Consider the following 19,221-nt stretch of genomic DNA (forward strand, 5'->3'; position numbering starts at 1 on the left):
ACTGAGTAGAGGCGTTGTCATTGTTTAACGTTCGTGATCGTTCCGTAGATCTGCATCAAAGGTTACAATCGCCACAAGAGGTAACGATTCTATCACTGATCATGCCCATTCGTAAGGATCATTAAAGGAGGAATTTTAAATTCCGCTGCATTTTGGATCGCCCTTCACCTTCAGTGGTATCAGAGCCACTTACGAAACCATGCATCTGATAGCTGTTTATTTTCTGTATTTTCTGTATTAATACGATTAAAAGACAGAATGAATCAAAGAATAAACGAGTAATTAAATTGAGATCTATCAAGTTATATATATGATATAAGTATCCTGATGCAAAATACGGTATATATGATATACTATTTCTGTTTCATTCATTCAAACACTTAATGGTTGTTTTCCTTTGAGCGATCAATGGTCGTTTGCTTCTTGATCTGACATTAGTATGGTGAAGCAATGACGTGTTGATCAATCATACTGAATCAACAATCGAGATGTGTTTGACGGTCTGAAATTGGTGCATTAGGGTTAATGACGGCACAAGGGTTGTGTTGTCAAAGAGTTATGCATTAGGGTTAATGACGGCACAAGGGTTGTGTTGTCAAAGAGTTATGCCTTAGGGTTAATGACGACACAAGGGTTGTGTTATCAAAGAGTTATGCATTAGGGTTAATGACGGCACAAGGGTTGTGTTGTCAAAGAGTTATGCATTAGGGCTAATGACGACAAAAGGGTTGTGTTGTCAAAGAGTTATGCGATTAGGGTTGTGACTGCGCAAGAGTTGTGCTTTAAAGTATCAAGTGTTAATGCGAAAAACGACGTTGATTTCAAATGAATTGTTCATTAAAATTTTCGGCCAGGGGCGCTGCCCCTTTAACACCCGTTCCCGCTGACCGGGCAGCGGACCCCCGGCTAACTCTGCGTATTGTGATCGGTCGCCGAAATTTAATTTGGTTTTAATTAATTAAAAGAATTAAAATTAATAATAATAATGTGTTTATTATTATTGTCTTATGGTGATCGGTTATGGCCTTAGTTTTCCTTTATTTTGTTTTGGGTTTTTAAAATACGACCTGCGTGTCGTGCCTCTCTTTTAATCTCATAATGTAACTTCTTTTCTCATCTCACTCCCTCGTATGTAAAACGAGTTTATTTTATGTAATGTAATGTTATGAAGAAAGAGAAGAATTCAATATCAAAGGAGGACAACCTTAAAGATCTTGCTTGGAGAAGCTTAGATCGTTATTAGGTTAGCTTAGGTTCTCTCATTGGCTTGGGAGAACAATTGCGCCAGAGGCCATAACTGTTTCAGTATGTATGTATGTTGATGCATGTGAATGTATGTTGATGCATGTGAGAGACGATTTATATGATAAATAAGCTGGTGAGATCAGAATAATTGCAAATTCCCTCAAATTAAATATTAAGTTTATGCTTTCCAAGTCTTAACACTCATCAAGACTAGTATCGGATAATGTAGGTTTCGCCTACGCGAGGTGCATGTTCTATATTAGTAAGGTGCGATAGGATAATTGTAATATCCAATTGTTAAAACAATGGGTCAAACTTAACTAAACAAATTATAATAAGATTATATATGTTTAGAAGCAAGAGTTGGAAATGATCCATGTGATGGATTGGAATAAGGAGTTATTCACCCAACTAAAATATTCGAGAATTGTATTAGATACAATTGGAAGGAGTTCCTACCTAAATAACCTAGTTTTGTGTAATCCGCCTACGCGGACTTAAAACAAAGTGAAATATGGATCTCGACCCACTAGAAAATCTTCCAACGGGATTTTCCGAATCCAATGGTGAGGGTCATTTGTTTTGAGTAAAATAGTGGGAGCATATTTAATTAAAGGCCTAATTAAATATATTATTGATACTTATATTTTCATTATTTTCATGTAGATTACCATGACAACGAACACCTCTAACAACATTTTGCAATCAATCCTTGACAAGGAAAAATTGTCTGGGACAAATTTTCTGGATTGGCACCGAAATCTGAGGATTGTCCTCAAACATGATAGAAAGCTGTACGTCTTGGAGAAACCTGTTCCTGAAGAGGAACCTCCTAGTTCTGCATCTAAGGCAGAAAGAGATGCTTATAAGAAGCATGTCGATGATGCCAATGAAATTGCTTGTCTCATGCTAGCTACCATGAACTCAGAGTTGCAAAAGCAACATGAGAACATGGCAGCGTTCGATATGATCGAACACCTGAAGATGCTTTATCAAGAGCAAGCAAGGCATGAAAGGTTTGAAGTTTCAAAAGCCCTTTTTCAAGGCAAGTTAGCTGAGGGAGCCCCTGTAGGTCCCCATGTGCTCAAGATGATTAGGTATGTGGAAAACCTCGAGAGGTTGGGTTTTCCCCTTGGAAAGGAACTTGCGATTGATTTGATCTTGCAATCGTTGCCAGATAGATTCAGTCAATTTGTCCTAAATTTCAATATGAATGATATGGACAAATCTCTTCCTGAACTGCTAGCCATGTTAAGAACTGCTGAGCAGAATCTGAAGTCAAAAGAGAAGTCCATTCTGATGATTAGAAATGGAAAGAGACAAAACAAAAGGCCCACCAAGCAGGGTGATAAAGGGAAAGGAAAGGAAGTTGCCAAACCCAAACCCATTGTTGTTTCTTTGAAACCTAGTGGAGGCATAGCAAAAGAAGGCACCTGTTTCCATTGCGGTAAGACCGGACACTGGAAGAGAAACTACCCAAAGTACCTGGAAGATAAGAAGAATGGAGTAGAGACTTCAACTTCAGGTATTTTTGTTATTGAAATTAATTTATCTACTTCTGCATCATGGGTATTAGATACTGGATGCGGTTCTCACATTTGTACCAATGTGCATGGACTAAAAAGGAGTAGAGATTTGGCAAAAGGTGAAGTTGACCTACGAGTTGGCAATGGAGCAAAGGTTGCTGCTTTAGCCGTAGGAACTTATGTATTGACTTTACCTAGTGGTTTAATAATTCAGTTAGAGAACTGTTTTTATGTACCTGCAATTAGCAGGAATATTATTTCCTTTTCTTGTTTGGACAAGTTTGGTTTTTCATTTATAATAAAGAACAATTGTTGCTCAATTTATTTGAATGATATATTCTATGCTACTGCACAAATGAACAATGGACTATATGTCCTTGATCTTGAAATGTCTATTTATAACATTAATACTAAAAGGATGAAATCTAATGAGTTAAATCCAACTTACCTTTGGCATTGTCGATTAGGCCACATAAATGAGAAACGCATTTCCAAACTCCATAAAGATTGACTGTTGGACTCTTTTGATTATGAATCATATGAGACATGCAGATCTGGTTTAATTGAAAAGATGACAAAGTCTCCATTCACAGGAAAAGGTGAAAGAGCTAATGATCTTTTGGCCCTCATACATATTGATGTATGTGGACCACTGAACATACCAGCCAGAGGAGGTTTTCAATATTTCATCACATTTACTGATGATTTCAGTAGATATGGTTATGTGTATTTAATGAAACACAAATCAGAGTCCTTTAAAAAGTTCAAGGAATTCAAGAATGAAGTACAAAACCAACTAGGTAAGAATATTAAAACTCTTCGATTAGATCGAGGTGGTGAGTATTTAAGCCTAGAGTTTGATGACCATCTGAAAGAGTGTGGGATCCTATCCCAACTTACTCCTCCTGGAACACCCCAATGGAATGGTGTATCTGAGAGAAGAAATCAAACCTTATTAGACATGGTCTGATCCATGATGAGTCACGCCGATCTTCCAAACTCCTTTTAGGGACATGCACTATTGACAACAGCTTACACACTTAACCGTGTTCCATCCAAAAAGGTTGAGAAGACACCATATGAGATATGGAGTGGTAAGAAATCACATATGTCTTACATGAAGATTTGGCGTTGCGAAGTTTATGTGAAGCGACAAATTTCAACTAAGCTTGAGCCCAAATATGACAAATGCTTATTTGTGGAGTATCCTAAAGAAACAAGAGGGTATTACGTCTACAATCCTTCTGAGGGCAAAGTGTTTGTCGCTCGAACTGGAGTTTTCCTAGAAAAGGATTTTATTTCCAAAGGAATCAGTGGGAGGAAAGTAGAGCTTGAAGAAATTCAAGAATCACAAAGCATCGATACACCTATGGAGGAATTAGAGCAGGAAACACAAGTAGTTGCGGAAGAGCAACCTGCTCAAGTAGAACAAGACCAACGTAGGTCAAGCAGGATACATCACCAACCTGAGAGATATGGATATCTCATAACTGATCAAGGTGATGTATTACTCATGGATCAAGATGAGCCCGTGACCTACCAAGAGACCATAACTGGTCCTAAGTCTGAGAAGTGGCTAGAAGCCATGAAATCTGAAATGGATTCCATGTACACAAACCAAGTTTGGACCTTGGTAGAGCCTCCTATAGGAGTTAACCCTATAGGATGCAAGTGGGTCTTCAAAAAGAAGACTGACATGGATGGTAAGGTACATACCTATAAGGCAAGACTGGTTGCAAAAGGATATAAACAAATTCATGGGGTTGACTATGATGAAACCTTTTCACCAGTTGCAATGCTTAAATCTGTTCGGATTTTACTTGCTATCGCTGCATATCATGATTATGAAATATGGAAGATGGATGTCAAAACTGCTTTCCTTAATGGGAATCTTCTTGAGGATGTGTACATGACACAACCTGAAGGATTTGACATACCAGAAGAAGCCCAAAAGATATGTAAGTTACAAAGATCAATCTATGGATTGAAGCAAGCTTCCAGAAGCTGGAATCTTTGTTTTGATGAAACGATAAAACAATATGGATTCATCAAGAACGAAGATGAGCCTTGTGTCTACAAGAAGGTTAGTGGGAGCATGATCGTTTTCCTGGTATTATATGTAGATGACATATTACTCATTGGAAACGATGTCCCTACCCTGCAACAAGTAAAGTCTTGGTTGGGGAAATGCTTTTCTATGAAGAACCTAGGTGAAGCAGCCTATATATTAGGAATCAGAATCTATAGAGATAGATCACAAAAACTGCTTGGCCTAAGTCAGAGTACGTACATAGACAAAGTGCTGAGACGCTTTAATATGCATGATTCTAAGAAAGGATTCATACCTATGCAACATGACCTGTGTCTATCAAAAACACAATCCCCTTCAACTAAGGAAGAAAGGGATCACATGAATAAGATTCCATATGCATCTGCAATAGGATCTATCATGTATGCAATGTTATGTACTCGACCAGATGTCTCGTATGCTTTAAGTGCAACGAGTAGGTACCAATCTGATCCTAGTGATGCTCATTGGGTAGCTGTCAAGAATATCCTTAAGTACATGAGAAGGACTAAGGACTCGTTCTTGATATATGGAGGTCAGGAAGAGTTGGCTGTAATTGGATACACCAATGCTAGCTTCCAGACAGATAAGGATGACTTTAGATCGCAATCTGGTTATGTGTTTTGCTTAAACGATGGCGCTGTGAGCTGGAAAAGTTCAAAGCAAGATACAGTTGTTGATTCTACAACCGAGGCTGAGTATATTGCTGCCTCAAGTGCAGCAAAGGAAGCTGTTTGGATCAAAAAGTTAATTAGTGAACTTGGCATATTTCCTAGCATTGTGGATCCCATTGGTCTCTATTGTGATAACAATGGTGCTATCGCACAAGCTAAGGAGCCTAGATCTCACCAAAGATCCAAACACATACTTAGGCGTTATCACCTCATTCGAGAGATAATAGATAGAGGAGATGTGGAAATATGCAGAGTACCTACACTTGACAATATTGTTGACCCACTGACAAAGCCTCTTGCGTAGTAGAAGCATGATGGCCATACTAGATCTATGGGCATTAGGGGAATGCCTGATTGACTCTAGTGCTAGTGGGAGATTGTTGGTGTAAGCCCTAGAGGCCAATACTTTTGGTACTTGTATCGAATTATTTATTAATAATAAAAGGCTTTTTCTTTATTGTGTTTGTTTAATAAAGTCCCTAGAATAGATAGTCCGTTTAATGTATCAAGTATGACTTAATCATGAGATCACATTAAATATATGGACACTATTCTTAAAGTATCCGTAGTCGAGCTTTATTGTGAAGTGGGATAACATTAAAGCATTAAGACTATTATGTATATAGACTGATGATCACATCTCATGGATCATGGATAAGGAGTTATCAAGTCTTAAACATAGGTATGAATATTAAGAGTAATATTTATACTGGATTGACCCGCTATGAGAATACTATATAGAATATTATGCAAAGTGTCATAAGTTATTCTCATGGTGATAATGGTGTATACCACCCTTCGACCTGAAACCACTATGGACCCTAGATGTAAAGTCGAGTGCCTTATTGCTGATCAAACGTTGTCCGTAACTGGATGATCATAAAGACAGTGATGGGTACTCCATGAAGCATGCTAAGGGACATGAGTGACCTAGATGGAATTTGCCCATCCTGTGTAACAAGATAAATGTCTATGGGCCCAATATTGAACTGGACAAGGATGACACAGTCTATGCCCTGTGTTCAATATAAACATAAGGGCAAAAAGGTAATTATACACATAATTATTATCACAAAAGGATTTGTCAGATCACATGACATTTTCGTGTCTTGGGTAGCAGTGATGTGTTGCTAGATACCGCTCACTATTTATTATGTTAAATACGTGATTTAATATAATTGTCAATGCCGCGAAAACCTACAGGGTCATACACAAAGGACGGATTAATGAGAGATAGAGTAACTAAGGATTACCGTAATGTAAGGTGCCCTTAAGTGAATTATAGAACATCGTAAGGTACGGTGTACTTAAGTAGAATACGAAATATGGTAAGGTACCACGCACTTAAGTGATTTTGGCATATTATAAGATATGGGCCATATACACTTGAGTGGGATTTTTAGCTTGTAGCCCACACAAGTGGTTCTATAAATAGAACCCTTGTGTAGAAGCATTAGAGCAGTTGCAATTTCGTTTCTCTCTCTCTTTCTCTCTCTCTCTCTCTCTCTCTCTCACACACACACACACACACACACACACACACACACACACACACACACACACACACACACACACTCACTCACTCAAAGCCTTCATTCGTAGCAGCTAGCACTGAGATTGAAGGAATCCGTTCGTGTGGACTGAGTAGAGGCGTTGTCATTGTTCAATGTTCGTGATCGCTCCGTAGATCTGCATCAAAGGTTACAATCGCCACAAGAGGTAACGATTCTATCACTGATCATGCCCATTCGTAAGGATCATTAAAGGAGAAATTTTAAATTCCGCTACGTTTTGGATCGCCCTTCTCCTTCAGCTTGCACTATCCAACCCCATATACCAACGAAGCGCAGCACCTGTCAGGCTATCCTGGAAGTAGTGAATCAACAATTGGTCATTATTTGTCTGAGTTGACATCTTGCGGGAATACATCACAAGATAACCGAGTGGACAAGAGTTCCCCTTATATTTTTCAAATTCAGGCACTTTGAATTTCACTGGGATTTTGACATTGGGTACCAAGCACAGTTCAACAGCACTCTTCCCAAACATATCTTTACCTCTCAACGTCTTCAATTCCTTGCGCAGCTCAAGAAATTGGTCTTTCATTTCGTCCATCTTTTCATAGACATCCGGACCTCAGATGGCTCGGAATGATAGATGATATCCTCTACGCGAGGCAAAGTGTGCACAACTGGAGGTGGCACGGACATGACCGGGCTAGATGCCGTCATGGAAGCAAAGGTAGGAGCAAAACCTTATGGCACAAAATTGGGCGGCATTCCCCACGGGAATCTGGTAGGCAAGTTGGGTGCGAAGTGGGCGGTGACAGCATGCACAGTAGAGGTAACCACTTCTGAAATAACTGTCCTCGCGGGAGGAGTTGCAGACGTTGGAGAAGCTTGGCTTTGAGCAGCAAGAACTGACTCCATCATGGCAGTCAGTCGGGCGATCTCGTCCTTCAACTCTCTGTTCTCTTGCTCAAGGTGTTCCATGATTCTCTGACGATTGGCTCTGGTGTTGTACCGGTGAGTCAGCTTGGCTAAAGCACAGAAGAACACCAATCAGACACCTGGAAAAAACCTGCTTATGCAAATGATGCATGAAATGCAATGCTTGATTATTTTTAGCAAGGAACTTATTGTATCATTTGCAAATATATATAATTGAAATGGCAATTGCAATAATTTTGATATGACCAAAAATTTCTTTTTATTTATATAAATTGGAAGGATTACACTGAGTACAATTTCAAAAACCAAAATAAAAGATATAAGAGAAAAGGAGACTAGTCATCCTAAGGATCCCTAACAACAATGTCAGAAGATCTGGCTGAAGGCGCGTACTTCCTTCGAATGCGACGAATCTCGGTCTCAAAAGAAGCCTTCATTTGAGTCTTCTCGAGGACAAGTTGGTCAACAATCTTCTTCCAAGCAACGGAAGGCTGAGGCATGCTAGAAGATGAAACCTCTGTCTCTCTCTGTCTCTTTATTACTCGGTCTTCAAGTAGCTCAATCAGTGCATCTTTGTCCTTAGACTCCAACTGCAACTCTTCATGCTTCTTGCTCAAAGCATGGAAACGCTCTTCCCACATATCCTTCTCTTGCTTCATCTTGATGAGCGCGTCTTCCAACTCCTCTACATCTTGGTTAGGGAGAGTTAATGGCTCAACCATAACCATAGACATAGGTCTTTCGCAAGGATAAGACATCTTCAACTCCATAGCTCTCTTCTTCACCCAAAGAGTGTAAGCTTCCAAAGCTACACAATTGCGCGGATCAAGCTCAAATCTTCCTTTCCTACGCACAATGATGTTCCTACCTATTGGTCCGTTCATGGTAAATGGACAAAGACTGAAACACTACACCAACAATGATGTACCTACCTATTGTTCTCGCCATGACTTAATTGAACCATCATTTACCACACAAACAACCTGATTTACACCTGATTTACACTAATGTCGAGCTACCGACTATTAATGCTTATTTAAAGACACTTCATTAATATTTTATTATAATAAACATCTTTTCATTAACATTTTTTATTGAATTTTTAATAGCTGAAAATTCAAGTATAACAAGCTATATCCATTTTTTTAATCTCTTTAACTTATGAGACTAACTAAGCCAATGCTACACTATTTTTAATTATTGCTCTTGTTTCATTTTTTTTATATTAAAAAATATGTAACCCTTGATAAGTGAGTGTAATTGAAGTCAATATCTCAATTTTATATGTATGCATAAAAAAACTTGAAATTTATTTATTATTATTTTTATGAATATATGCGTTATTTCATGCTCATCTTATTTAAATGTATGATATTTCTTCTGTGTAATTTTTTTATAAATAAAAATAAATATTTTCTTTTAAATCATGTTTTTATTAATCTTTTAAATCACATAGACATTGATATCCGAATGCATTTAATCATTTATAATTTCATATAATAATTCACAATAATTCTAATGAGTTTTAAAACTACTTTTATAAATACTGTTTTCTTAAACTGTAACTAGGGGTGTTCACGGTCCGGTTTGGATCGGTTTTGAGACAAAATATCATCCGATCCAAAATATATAAAGCATACGGTTTGGTTCGGTTTTTGGATGACAACAAGAAAAATCCAATCCAATCCAATCCAATTTATACGGTTTACTTCGGTTCGGTTGAATCGGTTTTATTCGGTTTTTAAATCAACACTGTGAAATTTAAAACGAATATATTTCAATACCAGTTACAATTATGCCTCCAACGTCTACTAAGACAATATCTAATTTTCATATTATATGGCTATTTGATGTCATTGTTGCAAAGATTCATTATAATATATGGACAATATCTATCCCAACGAAATAGACATTGCTGTAATAAATATTTTATATGGAGACCTGCTTACTTAGTGCTTATAGGGAGACTTGTAATATAAATTAAATATATGACAAATATATATGACACTAACATACCAAAGCTGCATTAAAGTGAATATAATAATAAAACTTCAAGAAAAATATCAATGACAGCATAATTGATAGTTTCAAAATCACAGCCTGCAACATTGATAGACAAATCTAAAATTTTCTAATTATCCTGAAATTGCTCCAGCTTCACAATAATTATCCTGCAATTGCTCCAGCTTCACAATCTACCCAATTCTTTCAGATATCAAAAGCTAATCAGAGTCTATAATTAATTTAATAGGATGAGTAAATGGAAGTAATACCGGTTCGGTTTGGACCGGTTCGGTTTTCATGAAGCCAACCGTAAACCGAACCGAACCGATCGGTTATGCAACATGGTGATCCAAATACATCCAAAAAAAATCGGTTTTTTTGGATTTCGGTTTTTTCGGTTCGGTTTTTGGTTTTTTTTTTGGATTGGATTGGATCTGAACACCCCTAACTGTAACTATATTTTTTTTCCATACATAAAAATATATTACTTTCCTTTTAAATCACATGAGTGAAAATTAAAAAACAAAACTTCATTAAAAAAAATCAAAATCCCAACTGAAAAATAACCCTCAAAACCGCCTATTAAATATTGAATATTGAGTCATCAATCTGTCCGAATAATCGCTGATTTCTCGAACAGCGTGTCGTTTTCCGTTCCCGCCCACTTCCATCTCTCTCTCCACCATGGGAAACTCCTCCAAGGATAATTCCGCCAACTCCGGCGACGCATCTCCCGCCGACGCTCCTCCTTCCGATTCAAGCACATACTCCGAGGGCGAGAAAGTCCTTGCTTATCACGGTCCCCGCATCTACGAAGCAAAGGTACTTCTCATTTTCCCCCTTCTAATTATTTTTTTCTCCAATTACCATTTTCAGTACTTTCTTCTCTCAATTTTTCTCTCATTGTTTATACTTGTTTCGAATTCACCAATTCCGTGTTTGTAAAGAAATTCAACTTCTGCAGTCACTAACTGTCAGTAACCGTTCCGCACTTTACTTTTTCTGTTTTAGGGATTCGGTTCAGTGTTTCCGAGTTTGCATTTTTATGTGTTTCTTAAAATTGTTAAAATTTGTTGAAATTGTTAATTCTACTTACTTTAACTGAAAATTTGTTGAAATTGTTACAATTTTTTTTCTAATGTGTGATTGATTGAATGTTTGATTTTAGGATTTGTATATTCAGTAGAGAAGGGTGGATCATAGTAAGATTTTGAGTTGAGAGTGTTTTTAAGTTTATTTTGATAAAGTTCTTATTCTGTGTATGTAAACCTAATGCACATCATAGACAAAAAGTGTATATATCTTGTTCTTAAACTGTGGTTGTATAATTTATTGTATGATTTATTCATCAGGTGCAAAAGGCAGAGATCAGAAAGAATGAATGGAGATACTTTGTTCACTACCTTGTAAGTTTAACCGTGATATTTCTTTCCATGTAGATCTTGTTTCATGGACTTAAGTTATTGTTCGGTTTCAGTTTCGAATATTTCAATCTAGTTTTTTCCTTCAAATTCAATTTGAAATGGAAGTAAGGGGTGGATTGTTTTTGCAAGCCTAGAGCCCGTTTAGTTTGTTTCCTGTTTTCATTTTCACTCTCAACTATTAAACTTAACAAAATCTTTTCCTTACTATCTTTATTTACAGTTTTGGAGAACAGATCTAGAATTTTCAAATTTTTTGAAAATGCTAAAACATTGTTTTCATTATTTTTGAAAATGCCTTCCCATTCTGCTTTCTACTTTCTTTCTATCACAAATATTCACTACATGAGTCTTGCATCTCCTTGTTGGCAATCTAAACCAGAACTGAAAATGTTTTCAGAAAAGTAAATGGGGTTGCAAAATAAAGTTTTTTTTTCTAACTTATGTAAACTTTAATTAGATATAAAGTCATTTTTACCGTTCCGCTATTTAATTCAAGTTTTTAAACTAATATTTATCTTGTCAGGTTTGATAAAGTGATTCACTAATCCGAAACTCTAAGTGATCACAGGAAACAAAGTATTGATTGTGGGTTGCTTTATGTTTTTTTTGCAGGGCTGGAATAAAAAGTGAGTTTCTTGTCATTTCCAATTCCCTTAGTTTATTTCATCAAGTAACAAAGGTACAAATGACCAGTCTTAATGATCCGCTCCAAACTTTCAGTTTACAATTTTCTGAAAATACTTTAGTCGTTCTTGTGCATGCGACTCAAAATTGGTGTCAGCATTACCATTCTAATGTTAAATGTCAATGGAAGTGGTATGTAAGGTTCTTATTGGAACTTGTTTGACAATTTGTTTATTGTAATGCTGATGTATAACTTTCTAGAGAGAATTGCCTTTATTGTGGCTTATGTTGCCATAAATGTTTTGCATCAACTACATGTAAAAGGTTAAACTGTATATTTTCCTGTTTATTAATGGATTCATGTTCCTTATCTCTAATTCAATGACCAATTAAATATTTACATGATCTTTTAATATTATCATTGGTTTGATATATTTCCAACAGTTGGGACGAATGGGTAGGTGAGAGCCGTTTAATGAAACATACTGAAGCGAATGTTGTGAAACAGCATGCCTTAGACAAAAAGCAAGGTGTAGACAAGAATGTTAAATCTGGGCGTACTCAAGGAAAGGCCAAAAGTTCTACTGGTGAGAAATGCTCTCTTTCAAATGGAGATATTGTATAACAGTTTATTGTAGTTTTTGAATAACAAACTTCTATTCTGGCAAGGGGGTTCCAAAGTCTCCTAGTATGTGTTTGAAAATGTAAAAATATTCTGTTAGTTCATCTCTCTAGAATATTTGGGCTGTGCATTCAATTATCAAACCTCTCTTTACTAAGTGTCTTTCTTATATCTCTGATATGTATGAGTCACAGATGTGGACACTTTAAGGCATTTATTTTCCAATTTAGTTTTTATTGGGGAGTTTGGTCTGACTGGGAGCTAACAAATCACCTTAGAAGTTTTTTTGGAAGTGGGACCATAGCCATTAGTTCAATCCAACATTTTTTTCATCTTTTAAGTCACGAGAATGAGGCTTTCATCTCAACTCAAAAGGGCCTTTGTCAACTGTTCTCTGAAAAATTTGAACAATGTCTTTTTGAACAAGGTTGGTTTTTATCAGGAAAAGGATTCTTCAAACGAAGAAGTATGAGATAACCAGATCTTATCAGGGGCTTGGATGCAAAGTTCTCTTATATAAGTAGAAACAATGTAGCATGTTTTGATAATATTCTAATATATGTTAGTTTCAAATTTAGCTACTTCTGGGAAAAATTATGCAGTAACTACTTTTGCCTGGACCTAAGGTACTTTGTTTTAAAATATGCAGCAACCTTCTACAGTATATTAGTATGCTTAAATTTATTTTTCATTCTTTTAAACACTTAACAATGTGTATGTGTGCAATTGCACTGGCACAAAATCCTTATTTTGATATGTTTCCTTATTCTGCCTTGCTAGCTTCATAATTTAACATTTTCTTTGGATTCTGTAGATGCCAAAGTGGATAAAGAAGACATCAAGCATAATGGTATTTACTAAATTTCATCTTTTCAATTTCCTTTAAATTTCATTAAATTATATATTTATATATTTAGTTTGGCTATTTTCTTCATGCTCATTAGGACCAAATATCTATTGCAAAATTTAGAACCATTTGATTAGAAGAGGCTTGAATATTTTCTTTCTGGTTTTCTCTATTTTGGATTTAATATCCTGAAAAAATTACCCACTTTGCTGGTTACCTGGTTGCTGTGCCAAATAGTCTAAATTACCCATAACAATTCTTACGCCAAAGGCCAATAACCTCCATCTAATAAGTGGGCTATGGAATTTTGTTAATGAGGCAAACCTTGTTAGTTAAGCAAGCCTTTTTTCTATTGTTTAGCATCGTATATCATTAATTGTTGCCTTAAGCAAATTGTTGATGGCACATTTTATTCTTTTGAAGATGTATAGCTTCAACTTTTGTGATTGCAATTTTTAGTTTTTTGGATTAGGTCTAATTCAATCCTACATAACTGGATTTTAAGGTGAAGGGTGCTCTTCTTTATAAATTCTTTTCAGACCTTATCTATTTTCAATGTCGGAAGGGAGTATATCTTAATCAACTGAGCTTGTTAGCTATTTGAATCTTACAGTAACAATGTCATTGTCACCCTTTCTAATTAGCCCTTCTGTATCAAAACTATTTCTAGTTTTATATGATAAAAACTAGTAACCCCTCTATTGGAAGCTATTATTGAGCTTGTGGCTTGGCCTCCTGGCTAGAAAAAAGAGTACCATTTGGACTGCACTTGTTTCTCCTAGATGTTATTTAGGCTTGGGCCTTGGCCAGGATGAAAAATCCATTCCAGCTAACCTGTACTGAATTAATCATTTTGATTTATTGAATATACTCATATTTTCTTCAATTTTCAATATAAAATTTTCTTCTAAAATAAATTTAATTCATCTAGCTTCAAAACCGTATAAATTTTTTCTTTCAGTTTTTTAAACTTATGTTTAAGCTGTGGGCAATTTCATCGATATTTATGCCTGGCAAAGGCTAGTGCAGTGTGCTTTTTGGGTAATAAAGCCCAACATAAAAAAGCAACATCTGTAATAATTTTTCTTAATCCCTCCATTTAAACACACTAATTATTAAAAAGTTGGACCTCAAATTCTCCTGTTTGAATGTAATGTCTTCATTGATTTGTTGATGTGAAAGCGAACGTGGTTATATCAGCTTGGATTCACTAATAAGTTTAACATGTCAAACTGTGCAGTGTCAAAAGGAAAAAAACGAAAGAATGATTCAGGAATTGAGGTTTGGTTATATCAGCTTATATGACCTTGTTTTAATTGTATTATCTGCATGTTCCTTATTTTAAAATCCGGAAGGTTTACAATTTTCATTGAATTTCTCTCCATGTCATATAGTAATTGTTACCTATTTTCATTTCACATTTCCTTAAAAGTGCAAATACCTTCATTTTTGCCACAATCCTTTTAACTGCAAACGTTCTACTATGTGTGATTTTCTAATTATTAGAAGGGCAGCGGGAATGTTGATAAGCTTTTTAAAATTCAAATCCCTGCATCGTTAAAGAAACAACTTGTTGATGACTGGGACTTTGTTAATCAGCAAGATAAGGTAAATGGAGACAATTAAGTTTACTCTATCCAGTTATTATCTTCTTGCGTATGTTTAGAACACACCTTTTAGGATTAGATTTTGATGTATGTTTCATGTATAAAGGTTACTGTACCTGATAGAGATGACCATGAGTTAAATCGTTACTTTTCTACTTGAAATTAAAGATACTTTTGTGCCAATACAATTTTATACGGACGCCAAACAATTTGAAATCATCTAACTGAATTATATTATATTAAGCCACCTGGTAACTTATCGATAATGTTATATCATAATTGAATATTTGACTATGATCTTACAGACACCAGCGGCGCTGGTTCTTCTCTTTTGGATATCTAGCGAATGTCTTCTCAAATTGCGTTCATCTCTTTAGGCTTCCTTGACCAAAATGCACAAATGCTCAGTTTTTGGGTTGTCATTTATATTTAAATGAAAATACATGCTTTATTAGTTTTCTGTACAAATTGAAGAGAATTATTGCACACAATTTCCTTTGTTCTTTAACAATTTGTCATTGCCGCCTCTCAGTTATCTGACTATTTGAGCCTATCCTTTTAGCTTACAAATATTTTTGCGATGGCATTATTTTGGTTGTGACACAATGCATGATTGTTTAACATTTTATTATTTAATTACCACTTTAAAAAGTGATAACCTATTTTGGGGAGTTAATAATAATCTCATCACATGTTTATTTTTTATTTTCTTACATTTCTCCCTGCACATGATTGTTTAACATTTTATTATTTAATTACCACTTTAAAAAGTGATAACCTATTTTGGGGAGTTAATAATAATCTCATCAAATGTTTAGTTTTTATTTTCTTACATTTCTCCCTGCAGCTTGTAAAACTTCCTCGTTCACCCACTGTTGATGAAATTCTAACAAAGTACCTTGAATACAAGTCAAAGAAAGATAGCGCGTAAGAAATTATTGCTAAATAAAAATTCATATGCTCCTCCTTTTCTATCATGACCGTCTATTTTGTTATTTGTTCATGCCATACATCTAGTTGTGACTAATGATAAAGGCATCTACGATGTGTTTCTACAATACAGGGCGGCTGATTCATCAGGGGAAGTTTTGAAAGGAATAAGGTGTTATTTTGATAAAGCATTGCCTATGATGCTCTTATATAAAAAGGAACGCAAGCAATGTAATGAAGCAGTTGTGGACAGTGTGTCTCCATCAAGCATATACGGGGCCGAACATTTATTACGCCTCTTTGGTATGTTCCTTACTTTTTCTGCTTTTAAACGTGTGCTTGGAAGGAGAATACCCTACGCGGGCACATGCACTTTCATTGTCTTGGGAAATACTTTTGTGATCCTTGTTTCTTTTGTGGGTTCTTTTGATTTAATAATGCGTCATTGGCTTTATTGATGGAAAATACAATTTTGGCATCTCAACTTGAAATTTTCTCCGGTGACTGCTGAACTTTAATGTGCCTTTGAAAATTTGACATCTTCAATGGTTTTTGGCTAGTTGCAAGAGTTTTTAACGATTCTCTGCAGTGTTATTTATTGTATTCCGGACATTGAAACAATTGAGTATTCTTAGAGACAATCGATATATTTCCGTTAAGGGTGTATGTAGCATTTGAACATTGCTGCACATACATACCTGAAAGAAGTTTCTTAAACGTGTCTGGACAACAGTCAGATTCTTTCTTGTGCTTGCAGTTAAGTTACCTGAGCTTTTGGCATATGTGAACATTGAAGAGGAAACATTAAACCGCTTGCAGCTGAAACTTCTTGACTTTCTCAAGTAAACGTTTATACTCATCTCATTCTATTTGGTATTAGATTCTATTGTGTCGACTCCTTACTGAAATGTGATAACTTTTTTAACTGTCTTGATAAATACTGCACTATGCCCCGAGCTGAATTAATGTCAAAAGCTTTCAAATAAATATTGATGTACTTGCTTTAATAGCCAATAAATATTGATGAAATTGCTTTAATAAGCAACGAATTTCGGCTTCATAAGCTTGTGTACAAATTGATAATTGCAATAAATTCCAAGCACTTGGACTATTAGATTTGTAGGCGAAGTGGTAATAACCACTATAAACTCAGGCACACAACCCTGAGAGCCAGGGTTCGACCCCTGATGTTGGCTTCCAATCTAGTAATATCGGCTTTTGCCTTATATTTCTACCCATGGTTGATACATTGTTGTGTTCAGCTCAATAGTATAAAGTTGATTTTAACTGTTATCTTTCTCTAGAATTTTTATGCTATTGGTTTGATGAAAAAAACTCATTGCAGATTCTTGCAGAAAAATCAAAGCACTTTTTTTCTCTCAGCATATGATGGGACAAAAGGAAAAGGGAAGGGAAGGGATGAATGAGAGACTCCCTTGGTTCCTAGTCTTCCTCGTCTGTTGTATTCTTAACGATTGCCATGAAAAATTCTCCTCAGGAAATCTGTTGTTGTAATAATAATATTGACTAATTCATTCTTTAATTTTTAAAGTTTACACAATACTTGCAATTCAAAACATTTGATGGCTCCAGATAGATATACAGACCATCATGTCTGGGATGATCAATATTAAGTAAATAGCGAGGGAGCAACTTTTCCCACCACATAGCTAGAAATATTCTATTTGTATGTTCAAAATTTGATGGCTTATTTGGATGCATATTTCTTAACTGGTGTTGGAAGGTGGATAACGTAACCTTCTATTTTTCACTTTGGTTGTGTAACCAACTCTATTATGGAATGAAATGAAATAATACTGTGAAGGAAGAAACTGTTTTACACTTCTGTACTATGGAAAGAAATGCAATATTCTGTGAAGGAAGAAATTGTTTTACACTTCTAAAATTCTAGTAAACACTAACTGTTTTACATTTGATGTATTTTGTACGTGGCACTTTTGTGAAAAATGATTTGGAAACAATATTTTTTGAGATTCTAAAGAAATGCTTTTAAGAATATTTACAACAAAAATATTTTTCTTATCATTTAGTTTTGATATAGTCTCTTTTGCTTTTACATAAAAAAATCTCAAACATTTATTTTGAAATAGATAAGGTTGGATGAAGACTTAAATTTATAAGTTTTAAATTAATTTGTACTCGTGTGAGATTCTTTTATATCAGATATAAATTTATATTTTTTGAATCAATTTTTTTAAATGGCAAACATAATATTAATAAATAGGTAAAAAATCAAGGAAATATAAAAAAAGAAGAGAGTTGAATAGCACAAAAAGTTTTTAATCAACCACAACAAAAACAAATAAAACAAATAAACAAAAAATATAACAAGAAAATCAAACAAACAAAAGGTATAAAAAAAGTAGCTAAACACCCCGACGAATCTTCAAAAGAAAACATTCAAGCGGCGAAAATCTTATTCATTGAATTCAGATTAGATATCAGATTATTATAACTACCATCAACAAAACAGAGGTCACCAAGAGAGAACCAAAATAGCTAAACACCCAGACGAATTTAAAAAAAGATATCCAAACAATTAGAACCTCACTCGTAGGATTTAAGTTAGATTTCAGATTATCAGAACTACCATCAATAAAAAAGAGGTCACCAAAATAGGATTATGAAACTAGTTGGAAAAAAAGTACACAAGTCCATCTCTTTTTTACCCAGAAATCATTTCCAAACGAAAAATACTCTTCTCCCCCGCTTTCTTCACAGTCGTTGGAACACTGTTAAAAATGCTATTGTTATGGACCCTCCAAATAGACTAGTCAACAACATATCAAATCATAACAAAACTATCCATAGACTTATCCCTACCACCTAAAGAGAAGAAAAACTCAAACATAAATCTATGATCATTAGGAATAACCACATGTCACCCCAAATATTTTATACCAAACCGACAAAGTTAAGTCATAAGTAACAGAAAGATGAGAAACTGACTCAACAACCCCCCACACATAGGACAAGAGATCCCATTAGCATCGACAATCATCCATTTTGAATAAATTCTTCCTATAAAGAGTCTATCTTGTAAAAGTTGTCAAGAAAAGATCATCACCTTTGAAGGGGTCCAATTAATCCAAATTATGAGGAGGATCAGGTTCTCTATCAAATCAACATATAAATAGGGGATAAGATGATCCAACTGAACATTAGAAGTATATGTAACA

At 35.2% G+C, this 19,221-nt stretch overlaps 1 protein-coding gene across 1 annotated transcript; it reads left to right on the forward strand.

Annotated features, from left to right (window-relative positions):
• The first annotated feature begins 10,556 nt into the window (after nucleotides 1-10,556).
• On the forward strand, nucleotides 10,557-17,752 carry LOC127074401 (protein MRG1). Its single transcript, XM_051015717.1, has 11 exons — nucleotides 10,557-10,789; nucleotides 11,320-11,373; nucleotides 12,004-12,017; nucleotides 12,460-12,602; nucleotides 13,452-13,487; nucleotides 14,725-14,765; nucleotides 14,991-15,092; nucleotides 15,939-16,018; nucleotides 16,155-16,324; nucleotides 16,779-16,863; nucleotides 17,367-17,752. Exons 1-11 carry the CDS (start codon nucleotides 10,652-10,654, stop codon nucleotides 17,446-17,448), a joined length of 945 nt encoding a protein of 314 aa, XP_050871674.1. The 5' UTR covers nucleotides 10,557-10,651; the 3' UTR covers nucleotides 17,449-17,752.
• The last annotated feature ends 1,469 nt before the right edge of the window (nucleotides 17,753-19,221 follow it).

This window comes from Lathyrus oleraceus, chromosome 4 (genome assembly GCF_024323335.1).
Source record: "Lathyrus oleraceus cultivar Zhongwan6 chromosome 4, CAAS_Psat_ZW6_1.0, whole genome shotgun sequence".
Classification (NCBI taxonomy): Eukaryota; Viridiplantae; Streptophyta; class Magnoliopsida; order Fabales; family Fabaceae; genus Lathyrus; species Lathyrus oleraceus.

Excerpts from the sequence above, each read along its gene's own strand:
- LOC127074401 (XM_051015717.1), top strand. The coding sequence starts at position 10,652 with ATGGGAAACTCCTCCAAGGATAATTCCGCCAACTCCGGCGACGCATCT. Across the intron at positions 15,093-15,938 it reads TTGTTAATCAGCAAGATAAG|CTTGTAAAACTTCCTCGTTC; the intron begins GTAAATGGAGAC and ends TTCTCCCTGCAG. Across the intron at positions 16,864-17,366 it reads AAACTTCTTGACTTTCTCAA|ATTCTTGCAGAAAAATCAAA; the intron begins GTAAACGTTTAT and ends AACTCATTGCAG.